At 30.1% G+C, this 18513-nt stretch overlaps 1 protein-coding gene and 1 non-coding gene across 2 annotated transcripts; both read right to left on the bottom strand.

The window, feature by feature from the left end:
- Positions 1-509: 509 nt before the first annotated feature.
- Positions 510-2649, bottom strand: LOC146909439 (peroxidase 44-like). Its single transcript, XM_085725857.1, has 2 exons — positions 2417-2649; positions 510-1310 (listed from the first exon to the last, which is right to left on the bottom strand). Exons 1-2 carry the CDS (start codon positions 2615-2617, stop codon positions 576-578), a joined length of 936 nt encoding a protein of 311 aa, XP_085581983.1. The 5' UTR covers positions 2618-2649; the 3' UTR covers positions 510-575.
- A 7901-nt stretch (positions 2650-10550) lies between these two features.
- Positions 10551-10743, bottom strand: LOC146909438 (U2 spliceosomal RNA). The gene has a single exon (XR_015020732.1). It is a non-coding gene; the product is annotated as a U2 spliceosomal RNA (small nuclear RNA).
- Positions 10744-18513: the final 7770 nt, after the last annotated feature.

Raw genomic sequence — 18513 nt, 5'->3', positions numbered from 1 at the left:
GGTGATTGGAAATTTGCTGACTAACATTTCTTCCTATAATGTTGAGATTGATAATGCAAGTTTGTGATCTAAATAAGGGTATTAAGATGTTGAAAGATCTTTTGACGTGCGCTAGAAAAACATTTCATTCCATAATAACATTGAGAATCTTTTCCATATTATATTTTTTATTTGTTTTTGCTTTTTTTTAAAAATACTCCAAATTGTAGAATATATATATATATATATATATATATATATATATATATATATATATATATACATATTACACAAGTAATTGAATAAATCCAAGTAATTGCAAAAAAAAATTAAACAATCATAGTCATCTATAATATAATAATTTTTTTTAACATTGAACCTGGATACAAGATCGATAAATGAGAGCTACAATAAGCAAATGTATAATATAATAATTTTTTTTAACATTGAACTTGGATACAAGATCGATAAATGAGAGCTACAATAAGCAAATGTAAGTCATAATCATATATATAAGCAATATAATCTTCTATATATATGATTATTTATATTTATATTGCATATATGTGCAATACAAATATTCCCAATTGTAACTACTAAGAATTAAAAACCCTGCAATTATTCCTAATCTCTCCTTGATTTCCAACCAAAACATCAACATTTCCCAATTTAACCACTGCATCAACAAATCTCTCCCTAAAATTCTCACCATTTCTAGCAAAACTTGTGACAACCCCTTTAGAAATGGAATCTAGAGCCAAATTCTGGTCAATTGTTAACACACCTCTCCCCAACAAAATCTGATTATAAAATTGATGATCAAACACAAAAGAAGTGTTTTGATCCAAAAACACCAATGGATCCTTACCTTTAACACCACACCATTCAATCAACTTTTTTCTTAAATTAGGGTCCATTGAACTATCATTACTAAGCCTTTTTCCAATGAAACTACAATGAGCAAATCCAACAGTGTGTGCTCCCAAAAGTGTAACCATTTCTTCCAATGTCATGCCTTTGGATTTAAAAACTTGTAATGTTTGAGAAATTGAGGATTCTGGACCTGGAAGATGTACATCATTAACAGTTGATACTAATCCATCACGTCTTCCTGTAGGAACATTGTAACTTGGTCCACCTGCTAAGACAACAGAATCTCTTGTTGCTAATGATATTATGTCTGCACATGAAACTGTTGATGGACATTCATTTTCTAGGATTCTTTTGATTTCATCTATGAGGTTGTATCCTCTTACAGTAAGGTTTGCTCTTGCTGCTTTCTCTGATTCATTGCCCTTCTTTGAGTCTATTAATATGGATGCGTCACACCCCTGAAATTAAATCAACCAAATTGGTCATGTCAAAATATTGTAAATTTTGGTAAGTATATATGTAGAGGAAGATAAATATGCAGCTACCTAAAAATTATATGAATTTGCAATTGATGTGGTCACCAATATTCATTGTGAAATAAAAGACCGAACGAGTTATACTTTTTTTAAGGGATGAAGTCATTAAAAAAATCATATGACAAGAAAAATTAAAGATGACCAAATATATATTTATCCAAGAGCAATGTTATTCTTTACGAAGGATACTGTCCGCGAAATGAAAGAATATAAATGTGATTCATTTTTCTCAGGAAATATTATTTAAAAAAAATTAAAAACATAAACAGTTTTTTATGGAAGGTTCTCTGTAAATGAAACTCCTTTTGTAACAGTTATTAATCAACAATTCTGTTAATCTTGTATCATCACAAAACTAAAGTCAATAACAGTTAAAATTAGAGGTATATTTTATTTTTTTCCATCATTAGTTTATTCTTTAATTTGGAGTGATGATAGTAAAAAATATTATGTGATTATTTCAGTTTAAAGTGATATATTCTATCAAAATCCAGACATTAATGTGAGAAAAAAAAATGAAAATGACAAAAACCAAACTGCCACATGAATTTACAGATTTCAAAAGAAATATTTTGTAATAAAAATTTATGAATGCAGATCCCTATATTTAGGACCATGAGCATAGAGAGGAGTTGAATTGATTTATTTATTTATTACTATATGTATTTTGTCTTGTATTATAAAAAGATTTAACAAAAAATATTGGTATTAAAAAAATTGTTAGAGTGAAAAATTTCTTGATGATATGGATTCTTGACCATTAATTGTTTGAGAGTGGATTCTCTCAATTGAATTTTATTTAGAAAATGACGTGGAGATTTTGACAATCGATAACGTGGAAATCTTGACCATTGATCTCTAAATTATCAATGATTAATATAATAACGTGGAGATCTTCAATGATTAATATATACTATTAATCTTGATCATTGATAATGTGAAGATCTCCATATTATTTTTAAAAAAAAATTCGATTGAAAGGATCCATTTATGGAAATGATGATATGATTAGTTGAATTTGAGCTTACTCTGACAAAGCAATCATGGAAGTGCATACGGAGCAAGGCAGCAGTCATGGATCTATCTTGATTAAAACTTCTCTCAACAATTTGACGTACAATCAACTCTGCTCTTGGGCAGCTAGAGCTATAAAATCCAACCTTGAGATCACCAAATGCAAAGGGAAGGAGCAAGAACATTAAGAAGATTAATAAAATGGTTGGTTTCATTTTGAATTTGTTGCTATGTGTAGTACTTGCTTTATGAAGTTAGTTGTTGTGGATTAGCATTTGACAATGGAAAGGAAATACATGTATATATAGTGGGGATTGAAAGAGATTTTCACTTGTCAAAGCTGATGTAATCATTTTTAGAAAATTATTTGTTATCCATGAAAAAAATGTGGAGTTGTCACAGTAATTTTTTATTTTCACTTTCTATAAAAAGAACATGAAATTCTGAATGAATATGGGTGAACTATGCCGCTAAGACATTAAATATACATAGCTACGTGCCATTTTTTGTTTTAATTTTATTTTATATTTTATATATGCACATTTAACTTACGTATGCATGCAGAAAAACCAAGATTGGATCAAATTAAAATGTTAACTAGCTATGGAATACACATCATATGGTTGACGCGCTTTTGTATATTGCACTGAATTCAGTGACTGGTGTGCTTAGCAATTGCACAATACATGCGGATACGGTTTGTTGCAGTTATTGTGATACCAAATACTATACGATTTGGAGTTAGATGTGTGTTTTATATTTGAATACATTTGAGTAAAAAGGAGTTGAATAATAAATTTGATTGTAAAAATCATGTTTGTAGTAAAAACCTAGAGTCAAAATCAATTCCACTTTGATACATCAAACCCTATCAAAATAAACTCTAGCTAAACTTCTAGATTTTTCCACATCCAAAATTGAAACCAACGTACACGGAAACACCGTATGTGCGTGTCTAGGGTTTGAACCCCAACGTTTGTATATATTATGTAATGTTCGTATCAACTGAGCTAAATTTATGGCCACATATACATAGTTTTATTTCAGGTTTTTATTTTATTTACAAGTTTACTATTTTATGTGTGACATACGTAAGTATAAACAAAGAAAACACACCCATAAAGCATGCATGATACACACCCATAAAGCATGCATGATATGTAGCGATATAGATGAGTTACAAAACTAATGGTCTAAGAGAACTCATTTTGTGTGTGTTGGAGCAACCTGGGTAAACCAAAGTATCCCAATACACCACTATAAAAGATTTATGTAGGTAATTAGAATCTATTTCAGAGGTTGACCTCTTTTAAATTATATATTTTCATGCGAATAAATCAAAGATCAAATTCTTAATCAAATAGTTAAGGGACTTAAGCACATATCACCGTGGTCTGATTCAAATGAATTAGTGTACGCAATTATACAGACATGAAAGTAACCACATATTTCAGTTAAAGGAGTTTAAAACTATATCTTTAAAATATGTTTAATTATATAGTAGTCGGTAATTTTTTCAGTAAACTACATCATTATCATAAATTTAGACTTATGAACTCGTAAGAAGTGAAGCATAAGCAATTGGACTTTGGTTTTTCATTAATTGCATGTGGTCAAATGTTACATATTTTAGGCTATGTGTCACGCAGACCACACTCTATCTGAGATCTAACCGACACATGTATTTTCCTTGTAAAACGGACGAAACCTGTTTTTGAGCTTTTTGCTCATCACTTGTAAGTTGTAACAGTATATAAATGTTGTGTGCAGCTCATATACGGGCCCAAATTTCCACAGTCGTTGTTTTACTTGTATGAAGTAATTAATTTAGGTCAAAAATTGGACCGTCCATATTTAACAATCAATTACACACAGTTACAACACATAATCCATTACTCGTATGTAAATATATGGTAAAAAATACGAAAATTTTCCGTAAAAAAATAAAGATGAAGATTAATTCTTTGAAGTTTTAAAAAGGACGGTGCTTGCATGAAATTGTTGGTGACAGAAAGAAGATTAATTGTGGAAGACGCGTTTTGACTACAAATGATGTTCTTTAACGTTCCAAATCAATCTATGTGGACGGTTAAACCATATTGTATCAGTTTAAAACGCGTCCAGTTTATATGTAGAGTTAATATAAAAACTTAATTCAGTACAACAAACCGTATAGTAAAACTTATATGTAGATTTAATATAAAAACTTAATATTTTGCGACATGAGTATGACAAATTTAAGAAATGTAATTCAATTTGACCGGTTAAGAAATTGTACAAAATTGGACGCCAACCCAAAAACAAAACATACCTAACGTAAACAAATCATGCATAAGAAAATAGTAGGTATGAAAAAAGCGGGTTGCACTTGGTTGTCAATGACATTCAAGTATTTTTCCAAAAAAAGCAGGGAATGTTATCACTAGAATATGAGTATACGAACCATGATGTAACATGCGTTGGATATTTGGTGTCAGGGTTTGATCAATGTCTAGTATGTATAGAAAAACATTTGTTATGATGGGTTAATTTCTTAAACGAATCTCAGTTACTTCGAGATGATAATTATCTACGGTTGTTCGTAGTGGGTACATTTAGTTTATCAAAAGAATATGAGTATAATATTTAATCTTTATTATTTATTTTCAAACAATATAGTGTTGAGAATCGCAAGCCTTACTTGTTGAGAATTGGAGATTAATCCATAAGTTTATATGTATGGAAGGATCAATTATCGAAAACAAAGGATAATTGAATAATTAGTGTTTGGGAATTTTTTTTATTCCCAGGAACGTTTTATATCCGATAATACAATTTAGTAAACTTGTAATAAACATAAGCATGTATATTTTTATCGTTTTATTCCTAAGAATCTACGAATATAACTTGAAATAAACACATTCTTACTTTTTCTCACTCATGTATATGTGCTAAACTCATTTTTATTTGGATTTATGACTAATCAAGAATTGTTCATATTGATAAGTGTTCAAACATAGGAGGTGTATTGGTCTAAAAGTTTGAACAATTTGGACTCGAACCTTGAATACAAAGTGAATTAGTCTAATTAGGATATTCTTTTGAAAGTTTAAAACAACCACCGATAATGCTACTAAGCTACACGACAAAAGCCAAGACTACTAATGCACTTTGTATTCATTTTTGTTCACCTTGATTGATCCAAAGAAGTGCGGGACTTAAAATATTTCTCACAAATTACCACTCAAGTAGGGAAACCGAATTGGCCTATTTCCTTTCCTAACTATGATTGCATTCCATCTTAGCCTCTAGGTCACCGGCACACTCTTTTGAAAATTGCTCTTTAGACATTTAGGAATTGTATACAAGCACCTCAAACTTTTAAAAATACCTTCAACGATATTTAATTGGTGTTCGTTGTTGATCGACAGCTACAATTGCTTTCAAAAACGATATTATAAATTGTTCGCTGGAACAATAGTTAGTAACATATATTTTTTAAAAGGTTGATAAGCATATATTGCACACATTTGACCTATTGCCTTCTATTTTATTTTAATTTTATCAATAGGGTTCTTTACGTTGTAATTTGAAATGAGATGGAAATGGCAATAGTAAGAGATTAAGAGGATAATACCAACAACAAAAAATAGGTAAAATTACCCAATTTGTCCCTTAACTTAATTTCAAGCAACACATTCGTCCTTTATCTTTTTTTGTCCGTCCCTTAACTTAATTTCAGGTAACACTTTCGTCATTTATCTTTTTTTTTGTAACGATTTAGTCCTTCATGTTATAAAATGACAATATCTTATCATTTTAATCTTTTTGTAAATGACAATGTTATCTAAAATTAAGTTAATTGACGAATTGTGTAATTTTGCCAAAAGCATATGGAGTCGTTAGAATTGAAATAAGAGAGTAATACCAAGAGTTTTGTAACTCGTTGGAAATTTCAAATGACGAAAAAAAAATTGCAAAAAATTTGAAGTATAATGAAGAAACAAAAAATTTATTAATATAATGAAGTATATGTAACTAAATATATGAGTTGTTTTGATGGGTCTCGTATACTTTTCTATAAGCTTTAGTATAGCCTATTTAAATTAAAAGGCTTTTTAAAAAACACGAGCTTAATCTATTTATTAAACGAACTAGACCAACCACATTTTAAATAGGCCGAACTATATGCCCCTGATGAGCGACTGGCCTGTTCCTGCCCCCAAGCTAGCTGTAATTGGAATAAGTTATAATCCAGTCCCGTTGAAAAGCAATTTATAGGTAGTCATAGTTTTGAAATGCTTGAAGAACATGGTCATAAAATTAGGCTGTAGCGCCTAGCTTAGTTACATAAAAGTTTGGCCACAGCAAGCTAGCTACATGTATTGAGAAGGTCCCTTTCAAATGCTTTAACACCACCAACAACAATTGCACGAAGTAAACACCAATGTCTCATCACACCGTCCTTTTTTTAATATAGGAATCTACTTTACAATTAATTGATTTGAAACCAGTGGGCTTCATCTTCTCATGTCATATGTTGTTTTACTTCCTATTTGAGCTAATCAACCTTAGATATCAAATTTGATGACGTATCGTTTTTTACCAAAAGGGAAACTAATACTAGAAATAGTACAGAGGTGAAACAGTACAAAAAATGACACACTAGAGTCATAAATATTCGTCCTCTCAATTGAGTCTGAGTCCATCCCTTCAAATTAAATCAGAAAAAAAATATGATGGACGTGTAGTAATAACATTTATATATTGTGATAATTGAAGCGATTGATGGTTCATGAAATCTGAATTTAGACTAATTGACATTAATAAATCATGATGATTATGATATGATATGATTCCTAACCTATTTAGTTTAAGTAATTTGAGCCAAGGTCCAACAGAGAATTGCATCATAGTTTGCTATTTGCTATTTAGTTACAATCATACAACTTACAAGGGCCAAAGAGATTGTACTATACTAGTCTGATCTAGTTATTCCCTTTCAAATAGTAGGTTATTTATTATTTTATTTTCTAAGCAAGATGTACTAATGAACAAACTCATCACATTAATTGGTTCTCTTTGAAGCCGCTATGATAATATGTTGTGTCTATGTTCTAACGGCATTAGGATAGGCTCGGCTCCTTCCACTCCCAACCAACCATAGATTTGTGTCTACACAATATATGAATATAGATGATTAAAATTTATGTCATTTCTTTTGTTTAATTATCATGTGTGCTCTATATCAATTGCATACGCATAATAATTCAACGGAAGAAATAACATGCCTATGATATAAATTCTCATTGTTGCAATCCTTCACCGCAAAATCACGTATTTCTTGTATTGAATGTATTTTTTCCTCTATTCCGTGCATGATTAGTATCAGGGCTGATTTTTCAAAACCATACTAAGTCACCCTAGTTTTTCATATAAGAAATGCTACAAACACTTTTCATAAATTACAAAGTGCACGTGTTTTGTTGGTTTTTCGTTGCTATTGTTGTGTACATGCGTTTTGTTGTTCTTGACATAGTTTTATAGGCAACACCACTTACAAATATTAACATTAGCCGAGAAAATGGCTTAATGGCTATAAACAAAGGATATATATTAAAGTGAAACAACTAAACATTGGTGTAGCTTAAGAATTGGTCTGAAACCGACATTTGATATTTATAATTAAATTATACCAAGGGATCAACAAAAGAAAGAGACCTCCATTTTTCGTTGTAATAATATCATGATGGTCAACATAAAAAAACTACTACTAAAATAAGATAATGTTTGTAACCAAAAATAAAAGACTAACGACAAAGATAAACATTAAAAAAGCAATTTGCTTCACAAACGAAGGGTGAGATCAAGATTGGCATGATCAGAAGGTTCAGTAGGAGGATGAGCATTGTGAGAAATTACGGAAGTGTCTGCATGGAGCTGATGAAAAGGCTCAACTTCTAGTAAGGGGTAATTGTGGAAGAAACGAGCAGGTTCTATTTCGGGCTTGGGCTTGGGCCTGAGGTCAGTGATTATGATAGAAGAAGACTGAAAGGACCCATTATTATGGTTATGATGATGATGAAAAGTATGGAGAGGCTTGGTTGATCTTCTTGCAGCAGCTCTCTCTAACTTGTGTGCGTTCTGGTGGCCACCAAGAGCTTGAGAAGAGTAGAACTTGCGGTGGCAGAAGTGGCACTGAAAAGTGCGTGTTGAAGGTGGTGGTAGAGGTGGGTAATGTCTTTTTGCACCTTCTCTTGACAGGAAATTGTAGATGGATAATGCAGGGTCTGACATTTCATGCATGTGTATCACTCGTACAGCATTGAACACTAATTTGAACAATGAGTAAAGTAGAGCAAGGTCTTATATACAACTCTTAGAGTGTGTTTGGATGGGGGAATGTTTTGAGGGAATGTAATGTTATGAGGGAATTCAAATACTTTGAGGTGAATTTCATTGTTTGGATGAGGAAATGTAATGTAATGTTGAGGAAATGTAATGTTATGAGGGAATTCAAATACTCAGAGGTAAATTGCCTAGAATTTTAAATTCTTCAAAATTTCCAAATTACCTCATCCAAACACACTCTTAATATTTTTATTTTGAGAGATACTCATGTGTAATTAATACATGTAAATTTTATACACTCATTTAGCACATTATTTTCTCTCTATTTGTCTCTTTCTATCACACCGTATCAACTTCTTTATATCTTTATCTTTTAAGATGTCAAAGGATTTTTGGGTGTCTAACAATCTTTCTTTTTCTTATATATAATGTGGGAATTTTGTTTTTGAAAAATGATATTTGTACAACCATTGTATAACAACTTTCTCCCTAATATTCACATTATGTTTTTACTTCTCTCTCTATTATTTTGATTTCCGTCTCAATATCTATTTTTCTTTATAAATTTATGGTTGTTCCAAAAATTATCACACAAATAATTGTTCATATAACACATCTCTTTGTTTTTTTTCAAGGGATAATACTCTATGGCCATGAGGATAAGAGATACAACATGCATATTGATAAGTTATTATACAGTGACACCTAAAAACAGTCATTATAGCGTGTCTGAATTCAAGTTTGATGAGGTAGTAGAATATGATAAAAGTTTATCATATCATGTCTATATAGTTAAAAAAAAAATATCCTAGATGCAACTCTATATTCTATCATATTTTCGCTATCAAATGAACCTTTTGAAGCTCATTTAATGCATATGATAAAATAAAGACATGATAAAATAAGAAGTTGGATAAGAATAAAATAAGATAATAACATAATAGACATTTGTCAAAAAAAAAAAAGAAGATAATAACATAATAGACACTTATCTTATTATATATTTGGACCACACATGATAAGAATCAAGATAATATTATTTCCTACTTTTGTAAGTTTAAATATGTATGTTACTCAACTCATAATCAGGATAAGAATTATAATTAGTCAATAATTTAGTTGAGTAAATTAATTTATGAGGATATAAATAAAAGTAGGACACTTAAATTAATTTAGTTGTTCTTTATTCTTAAATTATAATTAGTCAGACACTTAATAATATTTAAATTAGTTGAGTAAATTAATTAATTTATATTTCAATAATTTTGTTTAATATCACGATAAGAAAACAAATTATTGACTTAAAAATTATTGGCTTGAGATCTGAGAGTGTGCTCCTCCTCGAGGTCTCATGTTCGATTCTCTCCAGTGCCAATTTAGGTGGGTTAGTTTAGCTTCTTCAAAAAAAAAAATCAAATTAATTTAGTTGTTCTTTATTCTTAAATTAATTTTGTTTTCTTATCATGTTTTATATGTATGTTACGCATAAGAATTATAATTAGTCAGACAGTATATAACAAGTTTCAAAATTAACTTATCATAAAACCCACTTGGTTTGGCCTAATGGTGGCGGCTTGGGTCTTTGAAGTGTGCCCCTCCTTCAGGCCTCAAGTTCAAATCTCTTCGTGTCAACTTTTCATTATTATTAGAATTCTCTTTTTTATTATTATTTTTATTATTATTAGAATGTCTATTTTTCTTAATCTCCGAGTTTATCTTTAGCTCTTTTTTCTCTTTAATTAGGTGAAACAGAAATTGGTATCTCATTAGTTGTCTATAAAAAGCATATAACTTTTTTTCTTCTTTTAATATTTTTGTGTGGAGTGTGTCAGACTCATATATTAGCGCATTGCATAAGCGATACATGAGAAACTCAGTATCAAACAACTAACATGGTTTCTTCCTCTAAAAAAGTAATTTAATATCGTGTGGTCCATTGGACCACATATCAGATATTAAACTGATAAGAATATATAAAAAAATATAATTATATTCAATTGAATAAAGAAAAATAAAACTTACAAGTAAAATAATTTGAATTGAAATGTAAAACGAAAAAATAGCTATATTATAAGGTATCCTTTCTTAATATTATATATAAATTAATATAATAATAAAAAATTGTTAATTGTTCTCAATGTTGTTGTTGCATATAAAGTACTTGCATGAATAATGTGGGAAGATAAAGAGAGCAGATTCTTTGCACCCAAATAAAAAAAGCGAGCAAATTAGAATAGAGGGCATGGTGGGAAACAAGGTAATGTAGAAAGTAGAATCAAGAGAAATGACGTGAGTGATATCCAGCGTGGGATTAGAGAAGTGGGAGCACTTACATTAGCTAGTATTAGTCTTCTCCTCTGCCCTCACTATATTGAGGACTGGATTGCATTGCATTTGCATGCAGTTAGTGGCAGCGTAGCCAGAGACAGTGTTTGCCTCAGATTCTGAAACCCCACACACACAGCTAACTTTAGTGTCTCACCCTTTCATTGTGCGACAGCACACCAATTAAGGTTACACTCTATACTACAATTTCTTTTCTCTAGCTAGCACAAATATAGGGTACACTACTCTCAACCTAAGGGCCACGGTCAAGTGATTGAGGCAAAAGCGAGTGCAGTGAGTGACATCCTAAGTATATATATGAGTGACCCTATGAGTTCAGATTCAAAGGCCGTGTGCAACATGTGCTATATAGTTAATTGTATGTCCGGATGAGTGGTGAGATTGATAAAATTACAAAGTTAAGAAATGACATAATGTTAAGATTCAAAAAAGAGAATTTCATTTGGGGAAGTTCACAAAATTGGAGTGGACTCATTGTAAATTTGCAAAATTGTTGGTGTTGCATAGTGGTATCATTTTAGCGTAAGATCTTGAATGTAATTTGTGATTTTTTAAATTTGAGGTTTGTAATATACTAAACATTTACATTTTTAATTTTAATACAAAATTGGTCTTTCGAATTAAACAAAACCATTACCTTTTCGATCAAACTTTGTTAGAATTGGCTTATATTGCCATTTTGGGGCTCAGTTGGATGCTGCACATCAACAAATTTTATTCTTTTAATTAATTGTTATTAAAAAATCTATAAAGATAATGTTGAAGAAGTTCATATCATTGATACATAACATTTATCATCTTCGTCTCTTAATACCTAGAATTTTTTTTCCCTATTTCTTCATCCCAACCATCATGATCACTATTATCAAAACCTCTTTCTTAAAACAAATTGGAACCACAAGAGAATTGAAAGAAAATCCATTTTTTAAAACAGATTTGCACCACAAGAGAATCATCATCAAACAAATAATAGTACAAACCCATTTTTTTTTTATGAAAAATAAATAAATTAAATGGGTGTGGGTGATTTTTGGATTGAATGAAAAGGGGTGATAAAAAATTGACTTTGAAAAGATGAGAGAGGTAGGGATGTATAAAAGACAAGTTAGGTAGGTTGTATGAGATCGGAATTCAATCATACATTAGTTCGGGTCAATTTTTAGACTCAAGTCAAAACCCTAAACCCGAAAACCCGATCAAACACGATGAGGTTTAGGTTCTATAAGGACGAGACAATACTAAGACAAGACTAGGTTGGTCCAAGACAAACCATCAATACATAATTTTTTTTAAAAGAATTAATCAACAATTTTTTTTTAATTATAAGACTACATCAATATAAATTTCAGTAGAAATATAGTGTTATAGAAAAGAAATTTATACCACACTACATCAATAACACTTACATTTGGTGTTAACAAAGTAAATGATTAATCCGTTACAAATTTCAAACTCAAAGAATCACATTTTGCATTTGGCCATATTATATCGTCAAGAAATGACGCATTGGCCGGTTACAACCCATTTATTCTTCTACGTAAACAAATTTTCTCCATGCTTCATAGGACGGATTGGATGAGCTTGATTTTCTCTTTCTTCTAGAGAAACTAGCAAGTGTACTAATATATGCTAATTCAATGTGGTTTTTCTACTCTTTTTTTGGATTATTGCTGTGCATCATGTTGCTCGTCTTCTTAATTCTTTGTTCATATATCGTGATGGATTCTACCTCTCAACTTTCTTTTTTGTTAATGCAGGCTAAGGTCTCCTTTATAAACAAAAAAAGTTATTGATTTATATATAGAAGTGAATATTATTATTACACTGGAAAAATTTAGAAGAATTTCACGTACGATATATCTCTCTAGAAGAATTTAAAAGTAATGATAATTTTCCTAGTAATAAAGTGAAGAAAAAAACAATATGTTCTTCCATTCATCAATATTTTCTTTTTCTTCAAAATAGAAAAGGTTAACAATATTTTCTTTTTCTTCTGGTACAAATTACACTAGTTTTCTTAATGGTTAAAGAATAAGAGGATGTCATGCTTCTCTATAGTCTTTTAAAGATGAGCGAACTTTTCTATTTTGAGAAGAATGTTGAATTTTGCGCTCTATTGACTTGGTTATTTTATCTTTTTTTATGGTAGAGTTCAGCAACTTTTTTAACCTGAGTATTTTGGAGGAATTCTTTTATAGTCATAAACTCAAATGAATAGTGTTTGGGCACACATACATTAAAAGATTTTTTATAATAATAAAAAGGAAATTGAGAATAAAATGATTTAGTATTTCAAGGATTAGTTTTTTTATGTGTGTGTGACCAAACACTATTCATTTGTGTTTGTGTCAATGGAAGAATGCCTCGAATATTTTGTCTTGTTGGACGGAAAAACAAACAGCTATATATTAATATTATTACTTAAACCTGAGATTCTTCTAAATGCAAAAATGGCTATTCAAGGGATTGTACCTGTATTCATGGTCTGATCTTGAGAGGTTCAACCACTAAGCTAAAGTTAATCTAAGTGATATAATATATATTACACAATAACTTATAATATTGCACTATAAATTTTTTTTTGACATAATAATATTGCAATATAATAATAATTAGGTCAAATGCATCTAAAGGTCATTTAAGATTTTCGTTTTTCCCAAAGTGGTCCTTTAAGTTTCAAAAGTCCCAAACAAGTCCTTTTAGTTTTTGAATCATTTCAAACAAGTCATTTTAGAGGATGATGGTGATGATTCAGATGATAGCAACAAAGAGCATTATCCACCATTTGTCATACCTAAAAAGATGACTAATTTTAAGTGGGTGTCAGGAGCCAGATTTGGTACCAAAGATGAGTTCAAGGAAGCAATTACCAACTATGCTATCTACAATATGACTTGTTTGAAACGATTCAAAAACTAAAATGACTTGTTTGATACTTTTGAAACTTAAATGACCACTTTAGAAAAAACGAAAAACTTAAAAGGACCTTCATATGCATTTGACCTAATAATTATCTTTATGAGTCTATATATTTCCAAATGAAAGGAGAGAAAGGAAGAGAATTTCAACTCAATACAAATTAAACTCGTGTAATTAATTCAGATCTATTGAAGTATTTGGCAGGAGTGGTGGCAACTTCCTTCTCATTTGTGGACGTAGCCCAATAAAACAGCGTCGGTTCATTACAAGTAGCACATAACAAATGAACCATGTTGTGTATATAATAATGTATGCATATACTCCCCAATTGTTTGGGAGGAACATCAACACCAAAGAAACTATTGAAAGTGAACCAAACACTTCCATGAGTGTATCAATTCTTCTTGTGGTAAACTTAATCTTAATCCAGAAGACCAAGCAATACAGTAGAAAGCTAGCAATAGAGACAAACATTGTCTTTGGATGGACATGAAATGCTGTGGGATTATCTGGATAACTAATTTGAAGGAAACCAATGAGTACAAAGAAAATAAAGGCCATAAGGCCATGAAAAGGATTGGTTTCCACTCCCATGATGTTATAAACATTAACAACACTCACAACATTGATTGTCACTTCAGGACCTTGATTAAAACTGGATATTGGTCTCATAACATTGGCCATGTTTTTTTTCTTCTTTCTTTTCAGCTGAGCCAGAACGGTAGATGCAACCTCTCTATATAGAGTCATTGGTCAATACTCAATAGTCATGCACTCATACTGGCTACTGTTGAAACAATATCACTTTTATTATATTAACTTTCTATGAAATTTCCTATTTGAAAAAAAAAAAGTTAATTAGCCCAACTATTTTAGATTTTTTAAACACAACGAAACTCTGGTGATTCAACCTTTTGTGATAAAAAAAAAAACATTTTAATTTCCAATGAAATTACCCCGTAATTACTAGTTGAATTTTAAACGCAAAATAACAATCAGACAAAAACGAGACGATAAATGAACAATATCTTGATTGTGATTTCTTTGATAGTATTTGACATCTTGTTCTTTGATGGTTGGGTATTTTAACTGTAAACCCAGCTGACATTTGTCACAACAATTTGGTCGTGGGCATGCGTTCAGTAATGATGTTCGTTTTTATCTTCAGATCATCTGGATAGTTAGTATCTTGGTAATTTAGAATGAGCATAGTGCTAGAATTTTTCGTTACAAGGAGCTTACATTAGAGTAATTATTTGATCGCATCAAATTTCATTTTTTGTGGTGGTTAAAGACTCACAAAATTATTATCTTTTGTGTAGATTTTCAATTGTGGTGGTCTAACCCTTGACTTTCATTGGATATATTTACGTGTAATTTTGTCCTTTTCATTTCTCTGGCTGGTCGTGGATTGATTGTAATGCTTACTTTTTGACCTCTTTAAGCACACATAGTGCTTCTTGAGGAGGTTTAATATATTATTGTTTTTGCCCTCTTCGGAAAAAATCAATTGGACAAAAACTAAGCGATTAAAATAGACATGTTTTTTATTACCAAAAAATAAAAAAAATAGACATGTTTTAAGCACAAAATAATGGGGAGAATTCTTCGAGAACTTCTACGGATATGCAGTAGGTGAAAGCCTTGAAGGTCAAATCTTTTAATGAACACACTTATTTAACTTTGAAAATCCACTTTGACCTTTTTATTCTACTGACAACAACCATCGATATTCATATTATGGGAAATGCTAACTTTTGCCTTGAGACACAAGTTTAAAATCTCGACATAGAAATATATTTTTTTTAAAATTGTGCATTTATTGTATTAAAATTTTATTTTTTAATACAAAAGTTATATTTTAATTTCCTTTTTAGCTTCTTAACTTGTGCCCTAAGAGTACAAGTTAACATGATCCTAATTATATAAGCGTTAACTATTGAAATTGACCTCGTAATATACACGATGTTTGAAAAAAGATCCTATAAAATAAAAAACACATAATTTGACCCTTTAATTCGAGATTCTTATTATTTATGACCCTGTAATATATGTGAAATATGAAGAAAAAAAACAACTTAGCGATTAAATTTTTTCATGACTTTTTAGAGGCATGTTAAGAACTTTAAAATATGACTTTACACAAAAAGATATAAATTTTTTACAAGCGAGAAATTAATTATGAATTTTTAAATCGTCAAAAACTCAAAAAACAAAACAATGGAAATCTCGATCTATAAATCAAATTTTGAGCTCATTATTTGTAGAGACATCTATAAAAATATATAAAAAGTATCTACAAAGTTTTATAGTGTTTCAAAGACGTTTCAATTTATTTTTATTTTTCAACTAAAACGTGCAAAATTGAAATTTTGTTCCTAGTAAGCGCGGATATTCACTCACTACAAGAAACATTACCTTTTGCCAGGGGCAAAATCCCTGGGAAAAGGACAGAATCCCTGGCAAACTGGACGTTTGTGAGGGAATTTCCCAGGGGCACAAGCACTCGCAAAAGCGCTCGTCGCTAACCCTTTGCCAGGGGTTACACCCCTGGGAAAAAAACGAGGGCCTAAACCCCTGGTAAATGGCCTGGCATTTTCCCTGACATAATCCCTGGCATTTTCCCTCACTTTATTCTGCAACTCTCTGACTCTGACTGCCATGACTGACTGACAACTGACTGATGGAAAGTCAAGTCAGTTCGAAAAAAAACCAGGGACATCCGAGGGGTTTAACCCCTGGCAAACGTCCATATAATTTTTTTTTAAAAAATGTTTTATTTATAAAAACATATTTTCATTAATTAATTAAATATTTTAAAAATAATTTTAAATAATAAAATGTATTTTAATTAATTAAAAAAATCGATTTTTTTTAAAAGTTGTTTTTCAATTACAATTAAATGGCTCAAAAATTATATTGGTTTAATTTTGATCGATAACCAACTTTCTTGTACTATACTATTGTTTTAATATATTATATTGTTTTATTTTATAAATTGATAAAATATAATAACAAATTTTAATTTATTATAAAAACAGATCTTAACAAAGTTTTAATTTAAAAAAAAACCTGATTTTTAATACACTATTTTAAAAAATTGTTTTCCAACAATAGACCTTTTTCGTAAAATATATTTATAAAAACCAGTTTTTAAAATTTTTATTTTTTTTAATAACAGATTTAGTTTAACAAACAGTTTTACTTTTAAAAAATATCAGATTTTTGAATACACAAATTTAAAAACAATATTCCCTAAATTTTTATTTTTTTTAAAACAGTTCAGAAATGTACACTTTCCTGAAATTAAACTGGTCCTATTTTTCTTAAGAAACAACTCCTATTTTTCTTTTAAAAAAATTCAGTTTATTATTAAAAAAAACAGAATATAATATAAAGCTTAGTGTTTGACCATATAATTTTTTAACATTCTACTACAACAAGCATATATTTCATTTTACCACAATATAAAAAAAACAACATGCATATATTTAATTTTATCACAATAAAAACAACATGCATATATATATATATATATATATATATATATTTCATTTTATAAAAAAAAAAAACAGCATGCATATATTTTATATTATCACAAAAAAACAACATGCATATATTTTATTTTATCATAAAAAAAAATAAGATGCATATATTTCAATTTATCACAACAAAAAAAAAAAACCTGCATATATCTTGCAAATTCAAATTAAATAAACCAACATTCATGCATAATAATATCAAAAAACAAAAAAAAAAAATTAACATGATTATATATTTTTTGGTTCAGATTTTCGAAAAAAAATTTGTTTTACAAAACAGCCAGCATATTTTACAACATATCAGCAACATATATATCATTTATATTGTTATGAGGAAAAAAATATTACTAACTTGTTGAAGCTTTACAATAGTAGATCTGCAATGCAATACAAAGACAGCAAGATTTGGGCAATAGCTAACCACATGAGGCAGATAAAAGTAACACAGCTGCAAATTACATACAAAATAAATAACATTAATAAGTAATAAAAATTAATATCATGATAAAACATGTAACAAATGAAGAAATTTTTACCAAATAAATGAAGTTTGATCAATGTGTTTTGTGAAAGTGTTGTGTTTTATGTGAAGAAAATTTTTTAAGTGTTGGGCAAGCTGTTAATGACCGGTGCATGTTCTTTTATAGGCAAGAAAAAAACCCAGGGCTTATCCGACGGCAAAGCCCCTCGCAAGCCTGCACATTGCAGTTTTTGCAGGCCCTTGTCAAGTCAACAGGAATCACAGCAGAGATTCCTCTACTTTTGGCAAAACCCAGGGGTTGTCCCTGGCAAAGGCCGTGGTTTTTTGCTGACATTGCCTTGCTTTTCACCTGCCACACCTGCATGCATCTCCTTTTGAATTTTCAACATTGGCGCCTTGCAAAAAACCAGGGCTTTAGTGAGGGCATACCCCTGTGTTGTATGCCAGCGGTAGTCCTTGGCATTTTCCCTGGCAAATTTGCCAGGGGTTTCAA

The sequence above is a fragment of the Medicago sativa genome, chromosome 7 (genome assembly GCF_051527215.1).
Source record: "Medicago sativa cultivar Bolivia chromosome 7, Bolivia_mono, whole genome shotgun sequence".
Classification (NCBI taxonomy): Eukaryota; Viridiplantae; Streptophyta; class Magnoliopsida; order Fabales; family Fabaceae; genus Medicago; species Medicago sativa.
The sequence above is the reverse complement of the archived record's forward strand: the minus strand, read 5'-3'. Positions and strand labels throughout refer to the sequence as shown.